Below are 27,843 nucleotides of genomic sequence, written 5' to 3'. Positions count from 1 at the left end.
TAATAGAGATGGTAAATTTTTCCCAGATACAACCGGTGTCTGGGAAGCCATGGGTTCGATTCCCGTCGGGGACTCAGAATTTTTCTTTGTCCCATGCTCGTGTCATGTAGAACATCTTATCTTTATTATGTATAGCCGTGTTTTGATTTCTCTCCGCAAAGTAAGATTATATCTTCCTTTAGATGTTCAAAGATAATGTTTTTCATTGGTTAAGTTGCCTACCACTATTTCAGAACAGTTTAAACCAAAATCTGCTAAATCCGCGTGACGTAGCCCCTCTAAGAAATCAGGAAAGCTCGGGAACGGATCAAAACTACACAAATTGTTTTGTAAGATTTTTGATTTGTTAACTCTGGTTACTCTCATTCCCAGAGCTCGCTTTTATTAAGGTAAACATCAAGGATGTAGACTCCGCCATGTCCGGTTTTCAAGTACGCGATGCATGGACTTCAAGTCGTTATGCACAGACTCAAATTATTCCACTCAAATTGGCTGGCAAGCTTATAAAATGACACTAAGGTTTTGAAATGAGCGTAACAAATATTTAAACTAAACTAAACAACATTACAGTAATAAAATAAAACTAATAAAATTATGATTGAAAACCCTTGGATGATGAACACTAGGCTCGAATAAACTACATGATTCAAATAATGACCCGGCTCACTTGGCTAAGTTTGAAATAAATGCCGAGGGCGTTTAATAGAAAAAAAACGCAGATTTGGCACAAAAAAGACAATAAATAGTGTGCAGTACAATAGGGAGCTTGGTAAAAGAACGGGACACAGCAGAAGGAGGGGAGTGGTGGGGGTGAGCGAAACACTGACATGTCACATTTTTTGACATCTGAAATTTTGATTGACTGGCTGATTGGTTGATTGTTTGATTGATCGATCGATTGATTGATTGATTGATTGAGCCCAGTTGCCAATATTGAAAAGCGGGTGCAAGCCATTACCATGTTAAAACAAAGTCTTTACTAAAATAAGAAAAAAAAAAAGGCTGACTTTACCCAGCCCTCTAGCCAGGTTGCAATTCAATAGCTGACCCAGGGCTCCCTAGGGTTGTTAGGCCGAGGCCCAGGCTACCTGTCCCTGTTTTTCTTTGACAGACCCCCACTCCCTTCCCCGTTAAATTTCTTGGATACCAATGGCTTCAAGGCTAATTGCGTCAGCCCTTAAGCACGGATCCAGAAGTCCACATTTTGTCAAATCAAGACATATTGTGTCAAGAAATGGCTCTTCCTACAGCAAAAATCAGCCCAGTATGTGCCGGACTGCATGTGCTTGCTCTGGTCTTCTGGGGGTGCCTTTTGCAATACCAGGGAATTTTCGTGGCAGCAATATGTTTTGTTTAAAGAAAACATATCTTGGGAACTTCCAAAGCCCAACAACTCCCTTCGGGCTTGGCATTACCCTTCCCTTCCCTTGTGGGTTTGGGAGGGCCCAAGGCATGGGCTACCTGCCCCATGTGACCTTGCTGAAGCCCCCTTAAAGTTATTGGATACCAATGGTGTAAGGGCCCACTGTATCGGCCTTCAAGCACGGGTCCAAGTTGTCGAATAAAGACAAACATAGAAGCACTGATATCCAGTTGGTCTCCAAACCTCAGATTGATATCAAAACCCAGTAAAAATTCACGATAACTTGTTTTTGTCTTTCAAATGGCTTTCCAGATTTCTCAGCCAATCAAAGAACCGATAACCATACGTGCAATTTAGCGGCACGTCATTGGCTCAAGGTTGGGAACGCCAATGTAAATACACACGCGAAGACAGTACAGCTTGTATTACTGTTAACAGTGTTAAAGGTATAAAAATCATTTGCATTTTGACAGAGCTAACCAAAGAAAAACACGATTCGTTTTTGGTGCAAAATCGCTGCTTAAACAGGCCAACACCTGTTTTTGGCCGATTTCACACTAGAAGACGGATAAATCGTCTGACGATTTGTTCGTCTTCGTCTTTTAGAAGCTTGTCTGTCAAGAAGACCAAGTCCTCCCCAAAAAATTGTCTCCCCAGACGACCAAATCGACGGACAAATTCAGACGACTTGTGCGTCCAAAATCGTGTCCGTCCCGTTTTCACACATTAAGACGATTTGTCCCGTCTCTAGTGTGAAAACGGCCATTGATCATGGTCCTCTTTTCAGGGGTTTCCAACGATTACGTCAAAACCTTTTCGGGCTAGAAGGAAGGATGTGCAAAGTAGAAAGTAACGAGAATAAGAAAGGAGTGAAGGGGTAAATATTTTTGTATCTTCTGAGGTTTCTGCCGCCGTAAATCCGACTTCTGGTCTAGAAATTATTTGAAATACGACGTTACACCACTAAAGCATTTAATAAGATCGGCTACCCGCGGCAAAGGTCGGCAACTTAAAAAGAGCAGTTGCAGACAGAATTCGTGTTTATGTACAGACGGCAAAGACGAGCATTCTCCAGATAGCTTTACGTGAAATGAATTCCGTTCGAATTGAAAAGATGAAGAAGTCTGAAACAAAAGAGAAGAACAAACGAAGTTAGTGTTTTAATCTTCAATCTTTGTATGCCAGTTTCTGAAATGTTCTGAACATCAAAGAGAGACTAGCGGCATAAATAGAAACCGCAACTTCAACAGTTGAAAGGTTATTATACTTAAACAGATAGGGAATTGAGTAATTCACAGCCATCACTGGGCCGGCCGGCCGGGTTGTAAAGCCGAAGGATAATGCGATTAAATTATCTGAGACTAAAACGTGACGTAAGAGACGTAATTTGAGGAGCTCCTGGTGACAAAAATTGTAATTAACAATTAGACTACGAGCCCGAGTTTTTCATGACCCTGTAAAGAGCAACGCGCGCGCAGTTGTGTTCTATTTAACAATTAGACGGCGAGCTCGAGGTTTCTATTTAACAATTAGACGGCGAGCTCGAGGTTTCTATCGGCTGATAGTTGGCGAGGGGCGAAGCCCCGAGTCAACTATCAAAAGCCGGTAGAAACCGAGAGCGAGCCGTCTAATTGTGTTAGCATAACCCACTGACCGATCTATTAAACTCAGAATATCGCTAGAATCGATTCATTGAAGGTTTTGATTGATAAAATTCAGCGAAGACTAAGCGCGCGCTGCGAGAGCCTTCTACGGATCGATAGTAGGCACCTGTGTAGCCAATCAGATTGCGCGATTACCAATACTAGGTCAGTGTGGTTATGCTAACCCAAAAAAAAAATTTAGTGGTGAACTACGGCGAATAGAAAACAATGGGAGAACCAATCAGATTCGCGGATTTCCAGTAGAACACAGTTGAGTTTCTACTAAGAATTAATATACATTAATTGGTTGTTTGGTTTATTATCACCGAGAAATTGGTCTGTATGATGAGCTCCATTCATTTTCAATTTCCATTTGAAACCGCACTGAGTTTAAAGCGGTGAAAAAGCATCGCTGTTATCTGCTTGGTTTTCCAAGCATATCAGCCAATCAAAGAACCAACAATTGCATGTGCAAATCACATGAATGACCATGTTTGACGTCTGCATAATTTACCTCGCAGACAGAACCCGGATGCTCAAAGGCTAATTGACGATAATCGTGGATTAAAGCCAATTTTAAAAAAATCTGCAAATTTGTCTTCCAACTCTAGCTAGGATCTCAAAGATTTCAGTGGTGTCAGCTGTCGACCAAAAAGTAAATTTTGTCGCTAAATAAAACAGTCAACGCACGGTCACGTAGACAAAAATTTTAATCGTTAACAATAAAACTCCTAATGCCTGGACCGTTAAAAGTTCTTACCCAAGAAAATCATCCATGTCCATCGTCCGAGCTCGTTTTTTGTCATAACCACTGTCTGTTAATAGCTTCTGGACTTTTTCTTTGATATCAAATCCCTCGTCGACCATCTGTAACAACAAAATCATAAATTACGTACGTACACAAGTATACGTATAAAAGGTGGATTATAATTACGCTTTTGCCCTTGGTCCACATGTAAAACTATTGATAAACATGATATTATCGTGTTTTTTAGGAAATTGAAAATTAATAAATAAAAGTATCTGACACTTGTGTGTTTTACATGATTGTTATCCAACTGAAGAGTGAAGCGTTAGAGGTCTAAGAGCGTCGAAGCCGAAAGCATGAGCGTTTAGAATTTGGGAGGGAAGTGGGGGGATCAGACAGCATCTCGTACGTTTTGAAGGCCGACAGTTCGATAGGGAACCAGGCGGCCAAAGGCGGTTGTAAAAACATAACTTTTTTTCTTATGGAACGTTTTATATTCAAAACGTACAAGCTTGTTCTCTCATATAACGTGTAGTAACAGTCAACGCAAAACCCTTCAAATCGCTTAAATTCGCCTTTTTGAACCGCATACACGGAAAAATACAACTTCGACTTGCAATACTTTAACTATAATGAGAGCCTTTAGATAACCCCATATCATTTCTTTATATCTCGAACAAACAGTCACCCCGCTTGTGCAGAACCAGTCAGGCTGCAAAAAAAATCGGAAACAGGCCCTAGGCGATATTAATAAATAACAACGACATTCCAAAACTTAATAATATTATAACGTTCTGCTTGATCAAGAAATGCTTTTCATTTGCAATCATAAGTTAGCACATTCGGCAATTTACAATTATCAAAACATTACAAAACACATGTTGATGTTCACTGTCTTGTTGACAGGTTGATAACCACATTTCAGAGGCTTCTAAAAGTTTTCTCGTATATGCAATATGGGAAAACAACGACATTCCAAGACTTTGCAAAGCTTTCCGCTTGATCAAGTGTCAAAGAAAAGCTTTTCAATTGCATTCAAAAGCTAACAAAATACACTTTATAATTATCGAAACATAAAACACATGTTGCTGTTCACTGTTTTCCGCACACTTAGAAAATCACACGATGCCCGATGAAAATTATCACCATAACAGGTTGATAACTACATTACTTGACTGGGTAAGAGTAATTTGGATTATTCAAAAACACATGCAGATGAACAAGTAGTTCATTTATATGCATCTCAAAAATAACTGAACATCAACCAGGTGGAAAGCTGATAACAAAACTACTAGCGATATCTCTTCGTTGGGACTATTAAAACAAAAACCTTTATACCATAAGCAACGCTCGATGATGCTCCTCCTTACATTTTTTTTTTTTTTGCGAACAAGTCCGCTCGCAAATTTCTTGTTGATATTTAAGGCCTTCATTTCAGCCATTAAAAAATTCAGGTTAGTTGATGACGTCATAGATGGAGTGACCACATCAATCATTTCAATGGAAACGGCTGGACATCAAGAAGGCATTAGTAATATTCGTTAGTCTTTTATTGCTGGTTTACAGCTGATGTTACAGCAGCCATGTGGGATAACAGGAACAAAGCGTTCTTCTCCGTTGGGAACTAAACTTTTTTTATTATGCAAATTCCGCAAAAACATGTTTTATTGTTTTGTCATCCAACATGGCCGCCTTGTCACGTGGTTGCAAACCAAGAATATATCAACCAGAAAAGTTCTCACCAGAATTCCGTTTAGTAGCGTTAATTCGGCGATGGAAGCAACTACGAGCATGAAACAAGACATATTCATGCCACAAGAAACACACGACAATCCTTTCGACATTACCTTGGTGGTCGAAGATGGCACAGAATTCAAAGCTCACAGAAAAGTTCTTTCAGAGGCAAGTCCTTTCTTTGAGAAGCTGCTAAACAGTGACATGATGGAGTCTAAGAAAGGAGTGGTTCGATTGGAAATGCTAACCGAGGCTGGTTTAGCAGCTGTGTTGGAGTTTATTTACACCGGTGACGTTCAGATATTGAATGAAGATGAAGCTCGGGACCTGATCGAGATGGCTGACTATTTGTTTATTCTGCCATTAACAACTCTGGCTGGGAGAGTTTTAGCACAGACGTTGAATATTTCAAATTGTATTTCAACATACCATTTTGCAAAAAGATATCAATGCGAAGAGCTTATTTCTGACACCAAACAATTCATCCATGCAAATTTCAGCAACGAAGCGAAAGCGGAAGACTTTTTGAACATGTCGAGCGAGGAAGTAAACCAGTGGATTTCAAGTGACGAAATAAATGTTAGCGCAGAGGAAAATGTGTTTAAGATCATTCTAGCTTGGATTGACCACAACAAAAGCGAGCGAGAAAAGTATTTCGCCGATTTATTTCGTCAAGTTCAGCTGATTTATGTATCGCGTGACTATCTGCTCAATGATATCGTGACAAATGATCTTGTGAACGATAATGCGTGCTGTCTGGAACTTGTGAAGGCCGCCATGAAGGCAATTGACTCAAAAAATTCTGAAAATGTCTCGTTTCCGCCTCCCAGGAAGTCACTTGAGACTCCTGTTATAGTGGTAGGTATACAGAGAGAGAACCCCCACGAACAGCTCATGTGTTATGCTCCCCGTACAAATACGAAAGAGGACGAGCGGCCCCTCTGTTATGTTCCCCGCACAAATACGTGGTACAAGGCATGTTACAAGTTGAGTGACTTTTCACCGCCGATGAAGCAGAAATGGTATCTTGTCACGGCACATTGTATACTTTATTTGAAAGCCAGACTCAGGAGCGTGACTATAAACTATTACGCTATGATTCATTGTTTGATCGATGGACTTACTTACCGTACGAAGGAAAAAGAGATTTACAGCAAATTTTTGTAAGTGATAACAATGAAGATGGAATTTACGCTCTGGAGTCAGAAAATGAAACATCTTGCCCTGATTGTGTCTCTTTGCGTTCTTGCAGTGGGCCCAAGCGAGTGTCAAAATTTTCTCCTTGTGGGAAACAACATCTTTCCTACATCACGAGGTACAAACCAGAATCGAACTCCTGGGAAGACGTAGCAACATTTGACTTTGGTTTAAGGAGAGGAATTTGCATTGTCGCAAAAGACAATTCCATTTATTTCATTGGAGGCTGGGAAGGATTTGTCCAGGCTTTTGCTGATGTTGACAGGTACGATATCAACGAAAGAAAATGGGAGAAATTGGCTAATCTTCAGCAATCAAGGGGCGGCGCTTCTGGAACCGTGGTACACGGGAAAATTTTCATTGCTGGTGGATGGTCACGTTATGGAATTTTTTTTAGTTGTGAAGTGTACAACGAAACAACAAATGAATGGCAATTTATAGCAAACGCAAGTTCACCTTATGGCCGCATAATAGGACTAATGTGCGTTGATGAGAAAGTTTATGTCGTGGACACCCGCGTGGACAGGGAAAGAAGGACAGAAATTAAACGCTATGACCCTGACAAGAATGAATGGAATGTCATTACAAGAATACCTGATCCACATAAACGTTTTGTAATATCCTGTTCAATGAGAGTTTTAAAAGGAGGTTACTTTCAGTGGAAACGGATCACCACGTGACAAAAATGGCCGTTAAGGACATCACGTGTGATAAACTGATTTAGAACTAAGTCATGCGTCATGTGACTTGTATATGGTACATTAATCTACACTATGACAAGCAAGAGTTAAGTTAATAGGCAAGAGTAATTTAACCGACACTTAAGAAATCAGGAACGCACGGGAACGGATCAAAACTGCACAAGTTGTTTTGTAAGATTTTTCATATGTTAAATGAATCTGGTTACTCTCTCATTTCCAGAGCTCGCTTTTATTTAGGTAAACATCAAGGATGTAGACTCCGCCTTGTCCGATTTTTAAGTACGCGATTCATGGACTTCGTTATGCCCAGACTCAAATTATTCCACTCAAATCATGGCTGCCTATTGATAATGAACACTCTATGTATGCTCACAAAATGAGAAAACCCTTGCATGATGAACACTAGGCTCGAATAAACTACATGATTCAAATAATGGCCCGGCCAACTTGGCTAAGTTTGAAATAAATGCCGAGGGCGTTTATTCGAGAAAAAACGGTATCCAACAGAGAAGTGAGCAGATTTGGCACAAGCAAGACAAAAAAAAACAATGTGCAGTACAATAAGGAGCTTGGTAAAAGAACGGGACACAGCAGAAGGAGGGTTGTGGTGGGGGTGAGCAAACACTAACATGTCACATTTTTTGACATCAGAAATTTTGATTGACTGGCTGATTGATTGAGTGATTGATTGATTGACTGATTAATTGTTTGATCGATCGATTGATTGATATATTGATTGATTGAGCCCAGTTACCAATATTGAAAAGCGGGTGCAAGCCATTACCATGTTAAAACAAAGTCTTCTCTAAAATAAGAAAAAAAAAAGGCTGACTTTACCCAGCCCTCTAGCCAGGTTGCAATTCAATTGGCCGTTCCGAGGTTGCGCAGGGAACTGGGGCGAGTTTCAAATTTCAAGTAATCGATAATCTGACACCACAACATGAAAGATCTCGATGAGAGTGGTGATTTGACCAAGTTTGATGCTTTTAGGATGCACAGAAACGAAGTTATGGACCTTGAAACATGGTTAAAAATCCATACAAACGTCTCTAACTGTAAGCCAGCGTCCCCCAAAACCATATAAACTCTCAAAATTTTTATCCGTTTTGTGACAGCTGTAAAATCCTGCCAAATACCCATTATTTGAAAAAAACTTAGTTGAAAATCACTATGTTTGCCCATTTAAAGAGTATCACAAAAATCATAAAAAATTTAAGAGTTTATATGGTTTTGGGGGACGCTGTCTCAAAATAAGAGACGTTTGTATGGATTTTTAACCATGTTTCAAGGCCCATAACTTTGTCTGTGTTCATCCTTAAAGCGTCAAACTTGGTCAAATGACCAATCTTACCGGGTTCTTTTATGTGGTGGTGTCAGATTATCGATTACTTGACATTTAAAACTCGCCCCAGTTTCCTGCGCAACCTCGGAACGGCCATATTAGGGTTGTTAGGCCGTGGCCCAGGCTACCTGTCCCTGTTTTTCTTTGACAGACCCCCACCCCCTTCCCCGTTAAATTTCTTGGATACCAATGGCTTCAAGGCTAATTGCGTCAGCCCTTAAGCACGGATCCAGAAGTCCACATTTTGTCAAATCAAGACATATTGTGTCAAGAAATGGCTCCACCTACAGCAAAAATCAGCCCAGTATGTGCCGGACTGCATGTGCTTGCTCTGGTCTTCTGGGGGTGTGGTGGGAATTTTCGTGGCAGCAATATGTTTTGTTTAATGAAAACATATCTTGGGAACTTCCAAAGCCCAACAACTCCCTTCGGGCTTGGCATTACCTTTCCCTTCCCTTGTGGGTTTGGGAGGGCCCAAGGCATGGGCTACCTGCCCCATGTGTCCTTGCTGAAGCCCCCTTAAAGTTCTTGGATACCAATGGTGTAAGGGCCCACTGCATCGGCCTTCAAGCACGGGTCCACGTTGTCGAATAAAGACAAACATAGAAGCACTGATATCCAGTTGGTCTCCAAACCTCCGATTGATATCAAAACCCAGTAAAAATTCATGATAACTTGTTTTTGATATTTACTTTGCTAAACTTCCTTTCAGTATTCCTGCATGTTTTGTTAAGCTGGCTATTAATATCACATTACTTTTTAATTGAATTTAAAATAATCTATGTCAAGATATGGATACTTGCACATTACCAGCTTCTCTGTGACATAATCGAACTCAGATAAGACTATTTATCTTTTGTAAGTAACTTTAATGTAAGTAGCGTATATCATTGTAAATTATTTTTTGTTAGTAATAATTGTGTGAAAAGCAGAATAAAAAAATTAGAGGTCCCCTCTACTAACTATGATAAGACAGACCAAAAATACCACCCTAAGTTTGCAAGTAGTGTTAGTTCATGACAATTTCAGTTGACCTCATTACCAGGCTCTTCAGTAAGGGGTAGAAGAAAAACCCTGTAGCGAGGTTGCCCCTTCACTCGCCCAACATGTGGCTTGTTCAGATCCTTTCCCGTGAAAAACGCACAAAGCGCCGTTCGTAATGTGGTTGCATCGGATCTACTGATCAAAAATTAAAACTTGCGACTGAATTAAACGTACGAATCCACGACAAACGCTTCTCACGAGAACGTGTTTCTAATGGCTTTCCAAATTTCTCAGCCAAACAATTTCTTAGCGGCACGCCATTGGCCCAAGGATGGGAAAGCCAATATAAATGCACACGCCGCGTAAACAGTACAGCTTGTATACTACTGTTAAAGGCAAACTTTTGCTTTAAACCTTTCACCCCTAAACGCGCATTTTAAGCGCCATTTGGAGGCGTGATCATTGAACCACTTGTGACGTCATCAATTTGCACGTCAGTGGTTTTTTGTGATAAGCAGCTGATACAGTTAGGATTGACCTTTCTACAGAACTGTTTATTTTGAATCTCGGTTGCATTCTGACAGGGCTAATCAAAGAAAAACACGATCCATTTTGGGTGCAAAATCGTTGCTTAAACAGCCCAACACCTGTAATTGATCAAGATCCCCTGAACACCTGTTTTTGGCCGTTTTCACACTAGAAGACGGACAAATCGACCAGACAACCAATCAGCCAGTGTAAATTTAAGCAGGGTTTTAGAAGACTTTTCCGTCGAGACGACCAAGTCGTCCCCAAAAAATCGTCCCCCCAGACGACCAAATCGACGGACAAATTCAGACGACTTGTACGTCCAAAATCGTGTCCGTCCCGTTTTCACACTAAAGGTGGATTTCCACTGACGCGTATTTTTTTACGTGCGTAAAAAAATTAGAGACAATGTATGAACGGCTTGCGTACACGTTTACGCAGGCCGTTCATACATTGTCTCTAATTTTTTTCACGCACGTAAAAAATTACGCGTCAGTGGAAATCCACCATAAGGCTCAGGAGATTTGTCCGTCTAGACGATTTGTCCGCTCTAGTGTGAAAACGGCCATTGATCATGGTCCTCTTGTCAGGCATTTCCAACGACTACGTCAAAACTTTCCCGGCTAGAACGAAGGATGTGCAGAGTAGAAAGTAACGAGAATAAGAAAGGAGTGAAAGGGGTAAATATTTTTGTATCTCCTGAGGTTTCTGTCACCGTAAATCCGACTTCTAGTCTGGAAATTATCTGAAATACGCCGTTACATCACTTTTTAAGCATTTAATATGATCAGCTACCCGCAGCAAAGGTCGGCAATTGAAAAAAGCAGTTGCAGACAGAATTCGTGTTTATGTACAAAAGGCAAAGACGAGCATTCTCCAGAAAGCTTCACGTGAAATGAATTCCGTTCGAATTGAAAAGATGAAGAAGTCTGAAACAAAAGAGAAGAAACAAAGTTAATGTTTTAATCTTCAACCTCTCAGTGTATGCCAGCTTCTGAAATTTTCTGAACATTGAAGTGAAACGAGCAGCATAAATATAAACCGCAACTTCAACAGTCAAAAGGCTATTATACTTAGGGGGTGGGGGAGGGGCTCTCCGAGATCTCGTATAACGTCTATAACTCCTGTTTCCTTTGTAAAAACGTCAGTCGATGTGGTTATGAGAAGGCAGGCCAGCCCGGTTACCGAGATTGGTCGACCGGGCGGTCAAAAAGGCATAAGTTTGCCTTGCATGTATTTCCTCTTTAGAAGTATGCGAATTTGCTTTGTAAGTTAAGTTGCAAGTGTTTAATAAAGCTACGATCGATAGTCGCGCTCAATCGGGCTGAAATTTCCCATGTGAACAGACGACAAAATTCGTCCAAGGAAACGAGACAGTCTGTTTACCAGTCCCATATGAAGAGACCCTTAGACAGATAAGGAATTCAGGAATTCGCAGCCATATAAGCGGGGAATGTAGAAACAATAAATAATGCGATTAAAAATGATCTGAGACTTCTTAGTGATGTGAGAGACGTAACAGACTTGAGAGACTTACTAAGAGAAGAGTCTCTCCCCCCCCACACACACTTCAAGTCAATAGTCACCCCCCCCCCCCCCGCCCTTATCGGAAAATGCTCCGCGGTTTCTGTTCTTACCCAAGAAAATCATCCATGTCCATCGTCCGAGCTCGTTTTTTGTCATATTCACTGTCTGTTAAAAGTTTCTGGACTTTTTCTTTGATATCAAATCCCTCGTCGACCATCTGCAACAACAAAATCATAAATTACATACTAGTTGTGCATCGTTTTCGGCTGGTATACTATGGAATATCCCACAAGTCACTTTTATTTTCTCGGTATACACACGAGCCTTACGAGCCTTTAGGCGAGTGTGTATACCAAAAAATACATGCGACAAGTGGGATACTCCATGTTATTAAAAACTAGCACTAGTATATTGCAATCCCTGAGCTCTGATTGGCTGACAGACAATGGTATATGAGCTCATATACCATTGACCACAATTTAATGGTAGCCGATACGCGTCAACGAAAATAGCTGGGGAGCTCAAATATTGGCAATTCTTAGGGCGTTTTTAATAAACCAATTATTCCACTCGCACTTGTTGGATATGGGATCATTATAGCCAACGAGGCGCATACCATCTCATATCCAACGCGCGCTCGTGGAATAATTGTTTTAACGCGTCATGAAATTAACGCGAATTTCACATTTTCGCGTTAATTTTTGTTAACGTTAATTTCCGCGCCGTTAATTAAGTGGAGCGTTAATTTCCATGACGTTAATGTCCATTATCTTGGCCCCAATTTTTCGTTACAGTCCAGATGTTCTTGACTCCAAGGAAAAAGCATAATTTTTTCTTGCCACTATCATTGATACTGCGAAGAACGCTCAAAGTGGGAAAAGTACCACGAACATTGTTTTCGTTTAAGATTATACGCCTACAAGTGTTGAACTAAACTTGTCGCTGTTGTTTACGTCGCGTTAATTTCCTTTATTTTGAAATGTTACCCCCTCTTTCGCGTTTATTTCCTTTATTGGGAAGTCATTTTTTCTTCAATTCGCGTTAATTTAAGTCGCGTTAATTATTTCAAATACCTTAATTAACACAAGCGTTAATTTCCTATAATAAGGTAATATTTCAGGATCAAGCGGTCTGGATTTGAGCCCTGGCCGGGGTAATGCTTTGTGTTCTTAGGCGAAATACTTTACTCTCATAGTGCCTCATTCCTTTAACTCTGCGATGGACTAGAAGACCATCCGGGGGGAGAGGGGGTCAGGATCTCTAGAACTACAGTATTTAGTACAATGGAAAAGTAATAATAATAACGGCTTTGTTGGAAGAACTTCCACAGAGTGCCTTTTCGTCTTCCAAAAAAACTAAATTTACAAAGGATTATTACAATATTATTTACAATAAAAGATTAAAAAAATATTATTTACAATATTTACAATAGGAGAATAGAAGATCCACACGTAGGGCAGAGTCTATTATCCCTTGGGATTTGATCATATCTGCCAGTAACAGACAAGATCTGAAACTTTGAAATATTTTAAAATATTTGTGACAGCGGGCCTGAATGATAAAGATGGTTTCCACCCAACATTCGAGAAATACAGGCAAAACAAAGTTACAAAAGAGACCTCAGAGCATGGTAACAGTTTAAGTACAGCTAACGAAAACGTGCCAAACCTTAGGCTCTCAAGCTGACCCCGCGAGAGAAAAATGGGTTTGAAGTTATTTATATTTCAGTTAAAACGGACGTTTCACGCCAGTTCAAAACAAAATGGCGCGCGTTTTGAACAATTTTACGAGGTTTGACCTTAATTTTCTCAAGAATGCTTCAGATTTTAATTACGGGGTCACTAAGACAAATAAATTTAAGTACGATCTTTTAAAAGTATACAAAATGTTGCCGTGCTATAAGCAGATTTTTGGCACTTAATGTTCGCACTCATTGCTTGAACTTTCTGCGAAATCCGTCTTAATCCATTCTGTTACAAGACGCATTGCATTTTTTCACGGATGTCAAATTTATTTTTGACTAGGTTGACCCCGAGACTGCCTTAGCTTCACTTTACTTCGAGACCCGGGGGGGGGGGGGGAGCGCTCCCATATATGGGCTATATAGGTATGTGCCGCGGGATAGAATATGGTCTTTGAGCTTCTCGGTCCTTAAATAGGGTATCATTTTTGCTCCTTTGGGCAATGTGTTCCCATTTTCATCCTTAAATAGGGTACCTAGCTTCTATCAGCTAAAATAAACGCCCAGCTTAACGACTGAACAAGTATTAGTAACGCGATTTTTATAAAGATTTGCGTTTTGCCGCGCGCGATTAGCCGTTATTTGGGTCGTCACGGGACGCTTCTCCTCCCCTTTAATAGGATGTAATTTTTCGGTTTTTGGCCTTAAAAAAGGTATCAATTTTCGCTTTCCTTATCCTTTTAAAAATAGGGTCTTAAGAACCTTCGCGGCACACCCCTATCCAAAATTTATGGGAGTCCCCCCCGCGCTTCGAGATAGCTGTAGTTCTGTTTTAGAGAGAAGTTCTGCGCCGTATAACGCGTGAAAGGCTGAAAGATATATGTATTTTGCTCGAGCGTTTTGTCACTACTGCGTGTTGTTCAGCTTTTTGAGCGTAAAGGTCAAAATTCCACTTTCCAGAAAAGGTGAGCTTTGATTGGCTAATCGCTGTCGAGCAGAAGTGGCAGCTCGGTTAGCAGACGTTCGTGGGGAAAAACGCGTGACGAGCTCAAAGAACGTCTGCGAAGGAGGATAGATGTTCAACTGAAACGGCTATCGACAAAACATTAGTAACATTCTTTGTATATCAGCTGAAAAGGTTTTCACAAGATTTCTGTGTAACAGTGTTATTCGGCGATGGGAGCAATTACGAGCAGGAAAAAGTACACATTGACTTCAAGTGACGAAAGACGTGTTAGAGCAGAGGCGATGGGAGCAAGTGACGAAATGAATGTTACTCTGAAGCGATGGCAGAAACTCACTACGAGCGGAAAACAAGACACATTGACTTCAAGTGACAAAATAAATGTTAGCGCTGAGGCGATGGGAGCAACTACGAGCAGGGAACAAGACATATTGACTTCAAGTAACGAAATAAATGTTAGCACTGAGGCGATGGGAGCAACTACGAGCAGGGAACAAGACATATTGACTTCAAGTAACGAAATAAATGTTAGCACTGAGGCGATGGGAGCAACTACGAGCAGAAAACAAGACACATTGACTTCAAGTAACGAAATAAATGTTAGCGCTGAGGCGATGGGAGCAACTTCGAGCATGAAACAAGACATATTCATGCCACAAGAAACACACGACAATCCTTTCGACATTACCTTGGTGGTCGAAGATGGCACAGAATTCAAAGCTCACAGAAAAGTTCTTTCAGAGGCAAGTTCTTTCTTTGAAAAGCTGCTAAACACTGACATGATGGAGTCTAAGAAAGGAGTGGTTCGATTGGAAATGCTAACCGAGGCTGGTTTAGGAGCTGTGTTGGAGTTCATTTACACCGGTGACGTTCAGATATTGACTGAAGATGATGCTCGGGGCCTGATCGAGATGGCTGACTATTTGTTTATTCTGCCATTAAAATTTCTGGCTAGGAGAGTTTTGGCACAGATGTTGAATACTTCGAACTGTATTTCAGTTTACTATTTTGCAGAAAGATATCAATGCGAAGAGCTTACTTCTGGCGCCAAAAAATTCATCCATGCAAATTTCACCAACGTAGCGAAAGCGGAAGAGTTTTTGAACATGCCGAGCGAGGAAGTTAACCAGTGGATTTCAAGTGACGAAATTAATGTTAGCGCAGAGGAAGATGTGTTTAACATCATTTTAGCATGGATTGATCACAACAAAAGCGAGCGAAAGAAGTACTTCGCCGATTTATTTCGTTATGTTCGGCTAATTTATGTTTCGCGTGACTTTCTATACAATGATATCGCGACAAATGATCTTGTGAACGATAATCCGTGCTGTCTGGAACTTGTGATAGTCGCTATGAAGGCAATTGACTCAAGTAATTCTGAAAATGTCTCGTTTCTGCCTCCCAGAAAGTCACTGGAGACTCCTGCTTTTGTAGTACGTAAACGTGAAACGTACACCGGTCACAACCTTCTAATGTGTTATGTTCCCAGTACAAATACGTGGTTCAAGTTGAGTGCCTCTTCACCGTTGGTGAACCAAATGGTATCTTGTCACGGTATGTTGTATACCTTTTACTCGAGAAGGAAGCGTGACTACGAACTATCACGCTTTGATTCATTCTTTGATCAATGGACTGACGTACCGTACAAAGGAAACAGAGATTTACGGCAATTTTTTTCCAGTGATAATAATGAAGATGGAATTTACGTTCTGGAATCAGAAAGTGAAATGTCTTGCCCTGATTGTGTCTCTTTGCATTCTTGCAGTGGGCCTGAGCGAGTGTCAGAATTTTTTCCTTGTGGAAAACAACATCTTTCCTACATTAGGAGGTACAAGCCAGAATCGAACTCCTGGAATGACGTAGCAGCATTTGATTTCGGGTTAAGGAGAGAAATTTGCATTGTCGCAAAAGACAATTTCATTTATTTCATTGGTGGCGAAGATGAAAATTCTGAGTTCGCTTTTGCTGATGTTGACAGGTACGATATCAACGAAAGAAAATGGGAGAAATTGGCTGATCTTCAGGAGTCGAGGGGCGGCGCTTCTGGAACCGCGGTACACGGGAAAATTTTCATTGCTGGTGGATGGTGCTGTTATTTATTTTTTACAAGTTGTGAAGTGTACAACGAAACAACAAATGAATGGCAATTTATAGCACATTCAACGAGGTCACCTTATTTTGACATAGTAGTGGGACTTATGTCTGTTGATGAGAAAGTTTATGTCGTGGACAGTTGGTTCAACAGGGAATGGGTAGAAGAAATTAAATGCTATGACTCTGAGAAGGATAAATGGGAAGTCGTAACTCAATTACCTACTCCAAAATACCTAAATGAGACACGTTTGTCTGATGGAGAATGCTGTTCAATGAGAGTTTTTATCAGAGGGAATTTACAGTGGAGACAGGTCATCCCGTGACAAAAATATCTTGACCGTTACCATGGACACCATTTGTCTCAAAACTAAGTCATGTGAGTTGTATCGATTTTCTTGGTGAAAAAAGTGGTACATTACTCTACACTCTAAGAAACGTTAACAAGCAAGAGTTCAAGAATTAACATAAGAATTAAAAAAGCTCGGGAACGGATCCAAGCTACACAAAACATTTTGTAAAATATTTGAAATGATTAACTCTGGTTACTCTCACATTCCCTGAGCCTGCTTTCCTTTTGGTCAGCAAGAAAGAACACAGACTCTGGCCAATTACATGTAGCCTGCGAGCAGGCTCTCTATTCGGGGGCAACGTGAATTATACTCCTCGAGCACGGAAGGCACGATCTCGCGAGTGAGTTCAATTCACGTTACCCCTGAATAGAGAGCCTGCTCGCAGGGTAAAGATATTTCGGCTAGTGCTCAAGCCTTTATCAGTTGAATAATCAAAGCTGTTACACGCAATTTTAAAAGGCAACATGTTAGCATGCGCTGCAAAATGTGTTTTGATATTTTTCAAGAACTTTGCAAAAATATAAATAAATAAATTTAAATAAATAAATAAACTGACTGACTTACTGAGGAATGGAGGGACAGATGAGTGATCAGGTAGATGGACAGACAGATAAAGTGACTGATTGATTGATTGTTAGATAGATTGGTTGATTGATTGATTAATTGGTTGATAGATTGATTGATTGACAAATTGATTGATAGATAGATTGATTGATAGATTGATTGATTGGTTGATTGATCGATCTTACATGAGCCTCTGGCTCGGATAGAGAGGGCAAACCTCATTCAGCGCCATGACATTAATAAATGATTGATGTTGTATTGATTGTTTGATTGCGAGGATTTGTTGAAATTCAAAGTAATCTGATAGGTGTGTGTCACAAAGATGCAAATAACTAATTAAATAAATTTACATTTTAGAACAAAACAGTTGTTGGTAGGTAGGTAAGCCTGCATACGAGTCAAGTGCCTCATCTGGTCAGAGCTTATTTCTGTTTCTGTAGCATTAAGGTCATTGCCCTGTTTTGCATTGCGCATCCTTACTGCGCAGAATTTTACACGTAATTAGCGCGCGCGGGCGCGAGCACATCAACAAAATGGCGGCTTTTTTTCTATGCGGCTTAGTCCGCGAGAGAAGTAAATTGTTATTTTCTCCTAAACGAGCCTGGTGACCTATCAATTTTTTCTCATATTTTGGGTGTAGCGATCAAATTCTTTCTGTAAAATGAAAACAGATCAATTCATGTGTTTGAAAAATAAATTATCGCTAAAAAAGTGTACTTTGCCAGTACTCGCAGAGGAATTATAAAGGAATTATATGGAATATACATGGTCGTCCTGCTCCTAAACGAATCTGGTGACCCCCCTTTTTATTTCAAAATTTAAGTTCCCTTGAAGTAATAAACCAGTAGGCGAAGTTTGGTTAAAAATCTATGTTCAGTTTTATTTCGGGGCAATGACCTTAAGCTACTAGGAGTATTTCTTCTCCCCCCTAGATGGGATGCTAGTCCATCATGTGCAGGGTTACCCCCCAGCAGTAAAATTAATTCGCCGGTACCCATTCATACACCAAGGTGGAGGGGCACTATGAGAGTAAAGTATCTTGCCTAAGAACACAACACAGTGCCCCGGCCAGGTTTCGAACCTGGACTGCTCGATCTGGAGTCCGCACCTCCCAAAAACAGTTGAAAATGGGAGAAAACCGTCATTGGGTGCCCCTGAAACATTATGCTCAGCATGTTATACATGTACAATGTTCAATGTGTTAAGTTACTTACAATATCGTTTAGTGAGCAGTGAATCTTGTAGTTTTTCTCCAACATTTCTGTAACAGCTCGTGAACTGCAACAAAAAAGTATTTACAATAAGAAAACTTACAAAAACCCCGCTTGAGATATAACAGTTGCTTCTCTTCATGCACTCATTTCACATCCACTCGAGAGATGTGTGAAGATTAAACATGAAAAATTCCATACTGCTGACGTAACTTTACTGTGATCCATGATTGGTTGTTACTTGTATGCAAAAATTAACACTAAGGGCCTGATTACTTGAGCTGGGCAAGTTCAAAGAAAAAACAATTTTTCGATTAGTAGTAGTAATACATGACAACTGGGCCAGCCCGGTTTGCTGAGATCCGGGTATCACAATGCTGTGATGAAAATTTTCCATGTAATCACGTTCATCTGGCCGGCCAGTCCATCCCACATCAAACGACAACTGCTCTGATGCAGAATGACTAAAAAGCGAGAAAATAGCTAGATTTGAGCAGTATGAGGAGCAGAAAATTGCCAAACGGGCCTAACCAGGCCAGTATTATATTTCTCTTCCGAGCACACTGGCGACCACAAAAATTAATATTCTTCTTTCTAAATAGGATGAAGAGGCAAATCAGCTCATGTAGCTGTATAAGTGTAGAAAATAAAACACCAAATTGCGGGGAAAAGGCCATCAACATCATCCAACTCTTTCTTCACGCCAAGATCATTCATGCTTAATTTTAGCCCTCATTCATGCCCAACCTTGTCCATCCCAAGCTGGCTCGGCTCATGTAATACTGGGATGGAAGTCATCCCGACAAACCAAACCAGCCGAAGCTAGTTAACCATGCCAGCCCAGCTTACGTAATCAGGCCTTAAGCAGCGACCAGTCAGAGACATTACACGGATCTCTGTAGAGCTATGCCATACGTATAGAATTTTTTTGGTTGAAACCAAATTAAGTGCATAAAACAGTGATTTTGCACTTTAATTCTTAGATCTAAATATGGTACACATGAATAAAAAAACTCACCTGAAACAAGCATTGAGTGTTTTGTTTTTCCGTACAAAGGCAATTCTTACAAGACCGTCCCATTCCTAAGAGAAATTTAAACACACATATGGATGACAGGCTGTCCAAACATGACTCAGGGTCCCACAGGGGTTTAGGGCTCCAGGGCACTGGTGTCAAAAAGTGGAACTCCAGGCCACAATAAATAGGGCTCCAGGGCTGCCAGGAATTTAATCCAGAGCTCCGGGCTCCATTAATATACCGGTACTAGTGTTTTACAGTTTGAGAAAAAAAGGTGTAGTTGCGGTGTTGTGTGTCTCGGTAATTAAGAATTTAAAAAGTTCATAAATGAGACAGACAAACAAAGCACCACATGACGCTGTCTCTGTGTAAGAATGTCTGAATTCAGTCTTTGAGACTCAAGGTTCAACAATAAAATAACTTTAGGCGTCCAAGCAGAAAAAAACTATAGGGCTCAAGGGAAAATATTTTGGGGGCTCTGGGGCTCTGGCAACCCCACCTTTGGGACTTTTATAACTAGAAAACAACAATCGTTTTTTATTTTCTTTGATTACTAATATGTTTGGTATGATCCACTTTAATTTATGTTTAGATTAAGTTAATTCTGGACTCCGGCCTAGTGGCCCATCAGGCCAGAGGTTAAATTTTCCAGGTTTCAGTAGGATGAAGTGACTAATAGTATTTCTACTCAAGCTCCCCCTGGATGGGATGGTAGTCCATTGTATCCCCCAGCAGTAAATTTGCTGGTACCCATTGTACACCCGGGCGGAAAGAGTCACTGTGAGGGTTATGTGTCTTGTAAAAGAACACAGCACAATGATGTCCATGGCTCGAATCCAGACTGCAAACTGTTAGGCCACTCTCAAAGCTCAAGACTAACTTTTTTGCTAGGTAGCCTATTGGCAAGTGACAACTTAGATTTCACTAGCCAAAACCAATTTTCTACTAGCCAGAATTCTGAAAGCTAACTTAGGTTTCGGCAGAGGCAATTTTCTGTCTTCACTGGCTCTGTAATCATTTTCGTTAGGGTTAAGTTTAGGTTACTTTTTGGTAATTTCAGCTTGTCTACAGTCTTTGATAATTTTATAGGAGTTAATAGTGTACTGGTGAGTTCTGTTCTCTTTGCGTTGATTTTGATGTACGGGTGTATGGTCTTTTGTGAGGCGTGGTGGCTTTATGGTTAGCACGCTCAACTCCGAGTCCAACAGCCCGTGTTCAGGGCCTGGCCGAGGCGCTGCGTTGTGTTCTTGGGCAAGACACTTTACTCTCACAGTGCCTCTCTCCACCCAGGTGTATAAATGGGTACCAGCCAATTTATTACTGGGGGGTAAACCGGCAAAGGACTAGATCCCTTCCAGGGGGGAGTAGCAATACTCTTAGTCGCTTAATGCTACGGAAACCGGGATAAGCTTCGGCTGTATGGGCCACTTGGCTCGGACACAGACTTTACTTTTACTTTTGTCCAATCAAATTCCTGAGATTTTAACTACCGGTAGCCATTTAAGCTGCCTAGCGAAATCCTAGAACCTATCAGCCAAAACTGCATTTCTGTTAACCTGTGACTAGTTGGCTACCATTAGTCTCAAGCCTTGAGTGTGCCTCAATGGTTCAGATAAACATCTTAGTAGTTAGACATGGCTGCCTCTTACCTTAAAGTTAACTGGTGGTGGTGGATTTTTGGGTTCTATTCTGACCACACTGGACTCAACTTTTGGCGGAGGACGAAAGTTGTTCTTGCCAACCTGTCATAATTTTATTGTTGTTGATATATGTAGATTAATTTACGTTAAAGTGGCACCATAAAGGCAGGAAATAAGATTTATTGGCCATCAAATGTGATTACAGTTACCTGTAAACCCCGCTATTTAAAACCAGCAAGGGAAACAATAACCAGACCTTTGCCATAGACGAGGCAAGATCTTGTTGGGGGGTTCTGGGGGCATGCCCTCCAAAAAATTTTGAAATCTAGAAGCTCTGGAACTCCTTCAAAGACATTGAGAAAAATCAATTGAGAAATTGAGAAAAATCAATCTTGTACAATTTGGGATGATTTTCCCAACAAAAATATTTTGTTTTTAATTTTGGAGTTAATAAAAATCTAGACGAGGCAAGTGCCTCATCTTGCCTCTTGCTAGTTACGGCCCTGATAGTGGGAGTTCGAAATAGCTGATAGTAAATGACAAAAGGGTAAATCCAATTGAAAGGAAATGGGTTTCAACACAAAAAAATGGGGAATTTGAAATAACAGAGTTCAAATTAGTGGGGTCTAACTGTATCAACAATTCTTCAGAAGTCAGCTCAGCAAAGTCTGACTAGAAGTCATGTTACTCAGTGAAACTACATGTAAGTTTGCATGTAAGGAACCAGGGCAAGTAAGGAACCAGGGCATGCTGGTGCTTAGATTTACATGTAACAGAGAATAACTTTACTTTAGGTTGAATGAAAAATCATGGAAACAAAATTTCGTATCCTGCATTTCTGAAGATGAAGTAAGTAAGATGGCAATTAACACCCACTCTCCGTGTTACATGCATAGCGGCTTTCTATTGATATCCATCTTTGGATTGCTAAACAAACAACATATATCAAAATCTACCAATCATAGCCCACTAGCATGACCTTCTTAACTTGTGGACTCATTTGCATGAAACCAACACTTGTATGCATTGGTTTTTATTGGCTCATTGTGTAGTTCCATAAATTATTCATACCTCCCCCATGGAAGGAATTTTTCCTAAGACCCCCCCCCCTCCCCACCCCTCTGGAAATTCCAATTAACCTTCATACATTTCCTTTAAAGTTTTTGGCCTTTGAGATCCCTCCCACCCCCAGAAATTTCCAATCACTTCTGTGGGGCGGGGGGGGGGGAGGGGGGGTTAGTATGATATTTTCTGGAACCACACATTTCCAACTGCATGTTGAAGAACGATGTCAAAAGATTGAGCAATGTAGAAAGATAGCTATGCACATAACACTGAAAGTGGGTGTAAAACCTGGCTAAATGATATAATTGTGACATGACATTACCTTCATCAGGTGATCGACTCTGGCTAGCAACTGTGTGTTGATTGACAGACGGCAATACAATTTGTCTCCAGGTTGCGCAATTAAACGCTGAGCGAATTCCCTCTGGAACATAAGTACTGCACACCTACCAATAAAATTTTAAAAACATGTTTAGTTATACAATTATGTACAGTCAACTCTCTCTTTTACGGACACCTCTATAAGATGGACACTTCTTCAAGATGGACTCCTGGTGTTGGTCCCGGTGTTGGTCCCGTCCCTGCCGTTTTTCAGTTGTTTTATTGTAACTAAACTCCCTATAAGATGGACACTCCTCTAAGACAGACAGTGTCACAGTTGGAGCCGGTCCGGATGGTGTCCATTTTAGAGAGAGTTGACTGCTAACTGTAGTAAATTATTTGTGGCAATTTAAGGTCGCGGGGGACACCTTAGGCTCATCATTATGCATTTATTTAAAGCGTATGCACGAAGTACAACGACTGACATCGACAACTTTACGAGATATTTATGACTGGACAAAAACATGGGTGCGTGCGCGTGATTTGTAAAAAATCCCTGTTTCTTTGATATTTTAACCAATTTAAAACAACACTTGGCGTTATACGTTCATATAGATTGTAGGAAGTCTTTGAGCTTATTTTCATTTGAATTGGAATATTTCTGCAACTCAGAGTAATCACAAAACTATTCGGCATAAACAATCGTGTCCTTTTTAAAAACGCATTGTTCTCACCATTAAAGCGTGGAATATAATTACCATAATTACATCTCTCCTTGGCAAAATGATCGTATTTAGGTCGGGACACCTTCGGAAATCTCAAAGTTTGGACTTTTCCGACAATTTTGTGGCAGAGAATACAGCACGGATACAGAACTTCATGATTTGCCACGGCAGATAGGTAAACTATGAATACTGTAGTGTGTCATAACAGAAGCGGAATTTTAAAAGAGCGCTTTTAGAAAGAGGTAGAAGACATTAAATTCAAATTTGCGCACTTAAACCGCCATAACTTGCTGGCAAACTTTAAATTAAAAAATCCGCTTCTGTTATGACACTCTAAAGGTATTGACTGATTAGTTTTTGACAAGATCACAGTGTGCTGTCTCCTACTCGTTCCGCAAACTCTGCCACAAAATCATGTTTTTCCCAATTTGGCAATAACAAGGCTATAACATCGCCGTTAAATGCAATCTACCAAATGAAAGATGACATTCACAATCTTTCATCATTTCTTTATGTCTGTAAAATTTGAGCTTAATCGCACCCATAACAGCTGAGAAATAAGCGTTTTAAAAGATGCAGGTCAAGCAAAATTTCTCTTCATGAATTTATTCATGCCGTAGGTATCCCCCGCGACCTTAAGGACATTAATAGGCTTAAGGAGAAAAATCAAAAAACTTTTTAGCCAAGATTTGTACCTGAAAAATGGTCTGTGAAGAAGAAGCTTGAAAACAAATGGAGATGAAATCTGTGAAAAGGAAACAACAAGGTATAGAATGATAAATATTCATCTTGAGTATAAATAATCATCAAATTATTAACGACTAGAAAATTATGAAAAATAGAGGTGGGTTTCTTTACTTCTTTTTTTTTTTTTGGGGGGGGGGGGGGGGAGAGGGAGTGATTTTAACTTTTGTTGCCAATGGCCTGTGGCACTGATCTGCTAAATCTGCAGTATTGTCATTATAGTTCAGTTTAAGTCTGAAAGGACAACTAAATGGTAACAATTTTTTTTAGTCAATAAAATAATACTTAGTATATTTATACTAATAATTACAAAAAGTCTACAGGTTTACTGAATGAAAAGTACTGGCTGTCCAAGAAAAAAAGCCTGGACAGCCATACCTACTTAATATAATAATTATTGGAGACAAAACTGTGGTGACGTTTGCCTGAGGTGGAACTTACCTGGTAAGGAAGGTTAGCTACACACACGTCAAAATACGGCAGGTCAGTTTTGAGGACATCACCGACCATCACATGAAGCTTGCTTGCCTGAGGTCTGATGCAGCACATGAAACAAGACAATGATACAATCTGTAAATTATTATTAACAGAAAAATCAAAGGGCTGACTATTTAAATGGCCAATGTAAGTTGTTGCGAGATAAACTGGCATGGTCCAAACTTACATTTCTTAATTGACTTGTCAGCTTTTATTTGCTGATTGCAGTCAGGTTGTTTAAATATACATATTTTAGCTTCCCCATTTGAGATATTAAAGTATTATGAGAGAATTAATCTATTGGTATTTTTGCTATTGTTATAGCTAGTTGTTTTAAGTTTTCATTTTTATTCAATGCCTGTTGCTTTGCTGTAGCTTCGATCATTGGCATCCTGAAATGCAAAATGTAAAAATGGCGGCTCAAAATGGCCGACCTTAAACAACGAATGTCAATCTTTGCTTTCTCCAAAAAAGGGGGGAAGCGAGCCTGTACTCCAAAAATAACAAGTGAACACACATGTACACTACACAATCATAAACTACAATATAAGCCAAACTGCGAGAATTTTTTTTGCGCTTCAGCCATATGTACCACCTTTTAAGAGATCTGTTTTTTTTCCTATCACCATTTATAAAACTGAACATTTATTGCCACAGATGTTTTGAGCACTTACGTTCCTTGCACTCTTTTTTGAAGCTCAGCAACCATGCGAGGATCCACCTCACAAGCAATGACCTAAACAAAACAAGTAACAAATATTATAACCCTTCAAAGTTCAATTGCCAAAAATCATGCAAAATCTCCTTTAACTTGTCTACGTACTTTTCTCATGGTACAATTTCTCTTTCTTGACTTTTGTGACATAGCTCAGAGCAGTTGAACAGACTTACCTTTTTGACACGTTCTAACAATTTTACTGTTAAGTTGCCAGTTCCAGGACCAATTTCCAAAACAGTATCTGTAGATCTTAGGCCTGCCTGTGGAATATAAAACAGCTTACTTGGTCGTAACATAAACAAACATTAAAATATAATGTATCGAAGAGTTACTAACAATGTATGGTTTGCCCTGGAGTAAGGCATTGTCAGATACCTATAGTTTATGTCAGCAAAATAACATCTAACAAAAACTTTGAATGGGTGATTCTAGAAAATATTCATACGGTAACCATACCACGGACGGCTTCCATATTTTAGCCCCCCCCTCTTGCCTTCAGAAGAATTCCATAATCGTTAAGGCCTCTAGAGCTTGATGTACAACCCACATTTTATCGTTTTTCTTTTGTAAATGAACGCGAACACATGCCTGATCGATGGATACTTGTCTTGTATCCTGCTTCCGCGATGCGGTCTTCAGTTCGTGCTTTATTTTACGAACTAGAAGTCCACAAAATAAGCATTTTTAAGGAACACACTCTTGTCTGTCCCCTCTGGAAATCCAAGATCTGGAACTCCCCTATGCCTTTGGAATTCCAATCGTAAGTATCCCCCATGCCTTCGGGATTCCAGTTCAAAGAACCCCCCTTGCCCTCGGAATTCCAAACAGCTGTCCGTGGTATGGTACGGATTTTTTCTGGAATATATTATATTAGAAATTTTCACTTGGAAACCTTAGACATCTTCTCTAGTGGGGACAAGGGCCCATTTATATACATGGTACACTGTGGAACCCCTATTAAGTGGCCACCCATTAAGCAGCCACTCCCTAATAAGCTGCCAGTTATCAAAGTCCCAAAAGCATTGCCGGTAAAATACTGTAAATAAAACTCTTATTTAGCGGCCACCTCTATTAAGCCTGCAGCCACGTTTCAGCCGTCCCAATGAGGATTTGTCTATTGTTTTTACCTCTATTTTATATAGCCACCAAGAATTAAATACACATAGTCTGGCATTGCTTTCATCAACCTAGTGACAGATAAGAGTCCAAAATTTGAAGTGACGACTGACAAAAACATTGAAACACACGCCTATAGTAATAAATGTCTTGACGTGATTCCGTTGTCGCTAAGCTAAGTGATGACCTTCTGATTTCTTGACAATAAAGTAATGTTTCTACCAGGCCTTATGCTTATTTCTGACGAGCCCCTATTGAGCGACCAGCCTTTATTAAGTGGCCACTTACCATTTCCCAAAGGGTGGCCGCTTTTAAAAGGGGGTCAACTGTATGTCAAAGACCATTTGGCATGGGTGTCAAAAGCATGTGTTGCATCGAGTCGGAGCATAGTGGCATGCTGCTCATGTCCCCAGGGGGAGTACTCCCTTAAATTAACTATGGCAGTGTGCCACCAAGTCTCTGAGAGTCTGGACCTGTTCCTGAGAAAAAGAGCTGAATTTGCGACCCAGTTCCTGATAAACATTGCAAAATAGGTACCCTGTTCCAGACAATATCCACAATGGAAATATATGTAGATAGATATAAATACACAGGGATGCCGGAACATTTTTCGAAGTGGGGGGGGGGGGAGGGCTGACTGGGGACTTTAAGTGGGGGGGGGGGGGCTTCATAGACTCTTCTCTTAGTAAGTCTTCATTCGCAGCATATTCCAAAGCGCTAACTTGACTTCATCTGTGGCTTGGAGATAACGCGATGAGGTTAGCAGAGTTTCATAGCTAAACTTGATAGTGTTTAATCACGATTCTGGGGGAAAATCAACCCTGTTCCAGAGTCAGTGAATGCAAAAAAATACCCTGTTGAGCGGCACATACCCGTATAGCCTGCATGCAAGCTTAAGTACCATAAGCTTACATGTAAGATAAAACAGCCACCGTCTATAACTTTTCACTGCTTTTTAAAGCTTATTATTAAAGTTTGCATGTAGCAGAAAAAAGCAATGAATATTATTTTAAAAATGTAAAACCAACCAACCTTTTCGACAAGACTGGTTATCACTAACGGATTCTTTAAAATATGCTGGCCATGCTCCGTTTTGAACTGCAAACCTGAGATCGATGAAGCCAAATAAAAACAAATTGTATTTCTGATCAGTGAATTTGAACACAACAAAAACAACATAAAATACGAACTATAAAATTAACATTATAAGAATATCGACAAAAGAAATGAAATCATACCTTGTTGATACACTTTGTTTTGGCCATGCTCTCTACTTTTCTTCGCTGCTTTTACTTTGGGCATTTTATTATCCAGTAAAGAACATAGAACCAAATAAAAATGTCTTGTTCGGGTCTTCTTGCGTCACGTTCGATCCGCCATGTGCAATT

The 27,843-nt window shown here is 40.2% G+C and overlaps 2 protein-coding genes across 3 annotated transcripts; one reads left to right on the top strand and one right to left on the bottom strand.

The window, feature by feature from the left end:
* Positions 1–2,318: 2,318 nt before the first annotated feature.
* LOC144639325 (dimethyladenosine transferase-like) lies at positions 2,319–27,843 on the bottom strand. Of its 2 annotated transcripts, none has more exons than XM_078498644.1 (12): positions 27,694–27,843; positions 27,488–27,561; positions 25,513–25,599; positions 25,296–25,357; positions 24,586–24,679; positions 24,096–24,145; positions 22,677–22,800; positions 21,299–21,391; positions 19,650–19,714; positions 18,635–18,698; positions 3,767–3,873; positions 2,319–2,487 (listed from the first exon to the last, which is right to left on the bottom strand). In XM_078498644.1, the coding sequence occupies exons 1-12, from the start codon at positions 27,755–27,757 to the stop codon at positions 2,445–2,447; spliced, it is 927 nt and encodes a 308-aa protein (XP_078354770.1). In that variant the 5' UTR covers positions 27,758–27,843; the 3' UTR covers positions 2,319–2,444. The 2 variants fall into 2 exon arrangements, with proteins under 2 accessions (XP_078354770.1, XP_078354769.1); XM_078498643.1 differs by lacking the exons at positions 2,319–2,487; positions 3,767–3,873 and adding exons at positions 10,740–11,169; positions 11,878–11,984.
* LOC144639302 (kelch-like protein 40) lies at positions 14,449–17,407 on the top strand. The gene is made up of 2 exons (XM_078498601.1): positions 14,449–17,120; positions 17,227–17,407. Exon 1 carries the CDS (start codon positions 14,625–14,627, stop codon positions 16,827–16,829), a length of 2,205 nt encoding a protein of 734 aa, XP_078354727.1. The 5' UTR covers positions 14,449–14,624; the 3' UTR covers positions 16,830–17,120; positions 17,227–17,407.

The sequence above is a fragment of the Oculina patagonica genome, chromosome 14, assembly GCF_052425735.1.
Source record: "Oculina patagonica isolate OP01 chromosome 14, crgOcupat, whole genome shotgun sequence".
Lineage (NCBI taxonomy): Eukaryota > Metazoa > Cnidaria > Anthozoa > Scleractinia > Oculinidae > Oculina > Oculina patagonica.
This window is presented reverse-complemented; position numbering and strand designations above follow the sequence as displayed.

Excerpts from the sequence above, each read along its gene's own strand:
- LOC144639302 (XM_078498601.1), top strand. The coding sequence starts at position 14,625 with ATGGGAGCAATTACGAGCAGGAAAAAGTACACATTGACTTCAAGTGAC.
- LOC144639325 (XM_078498644.1), bottom strand. The coding sequence starts at position 27,757 with ATGCCCAAAGTAAAAGCAGCGAAGAAAAGTAGAGAGCATGGCCAAAAC. Across the intron at positions 22,801-24,095 it reads CTTCACAGACCATTTTTCAG|GTGTGCAGTACTTATGTTCC; the intron begins GTACAAATCTTG and ends TTTTATTGGTAG. Across the intron at positions 2,488-3,766 it reads GACATGGATGATTTTCTTGG|ACTTCTTCATCTTTTCAATT; the intron begins GTAAGAACTTTT and ends CTTTTGTTTCAG.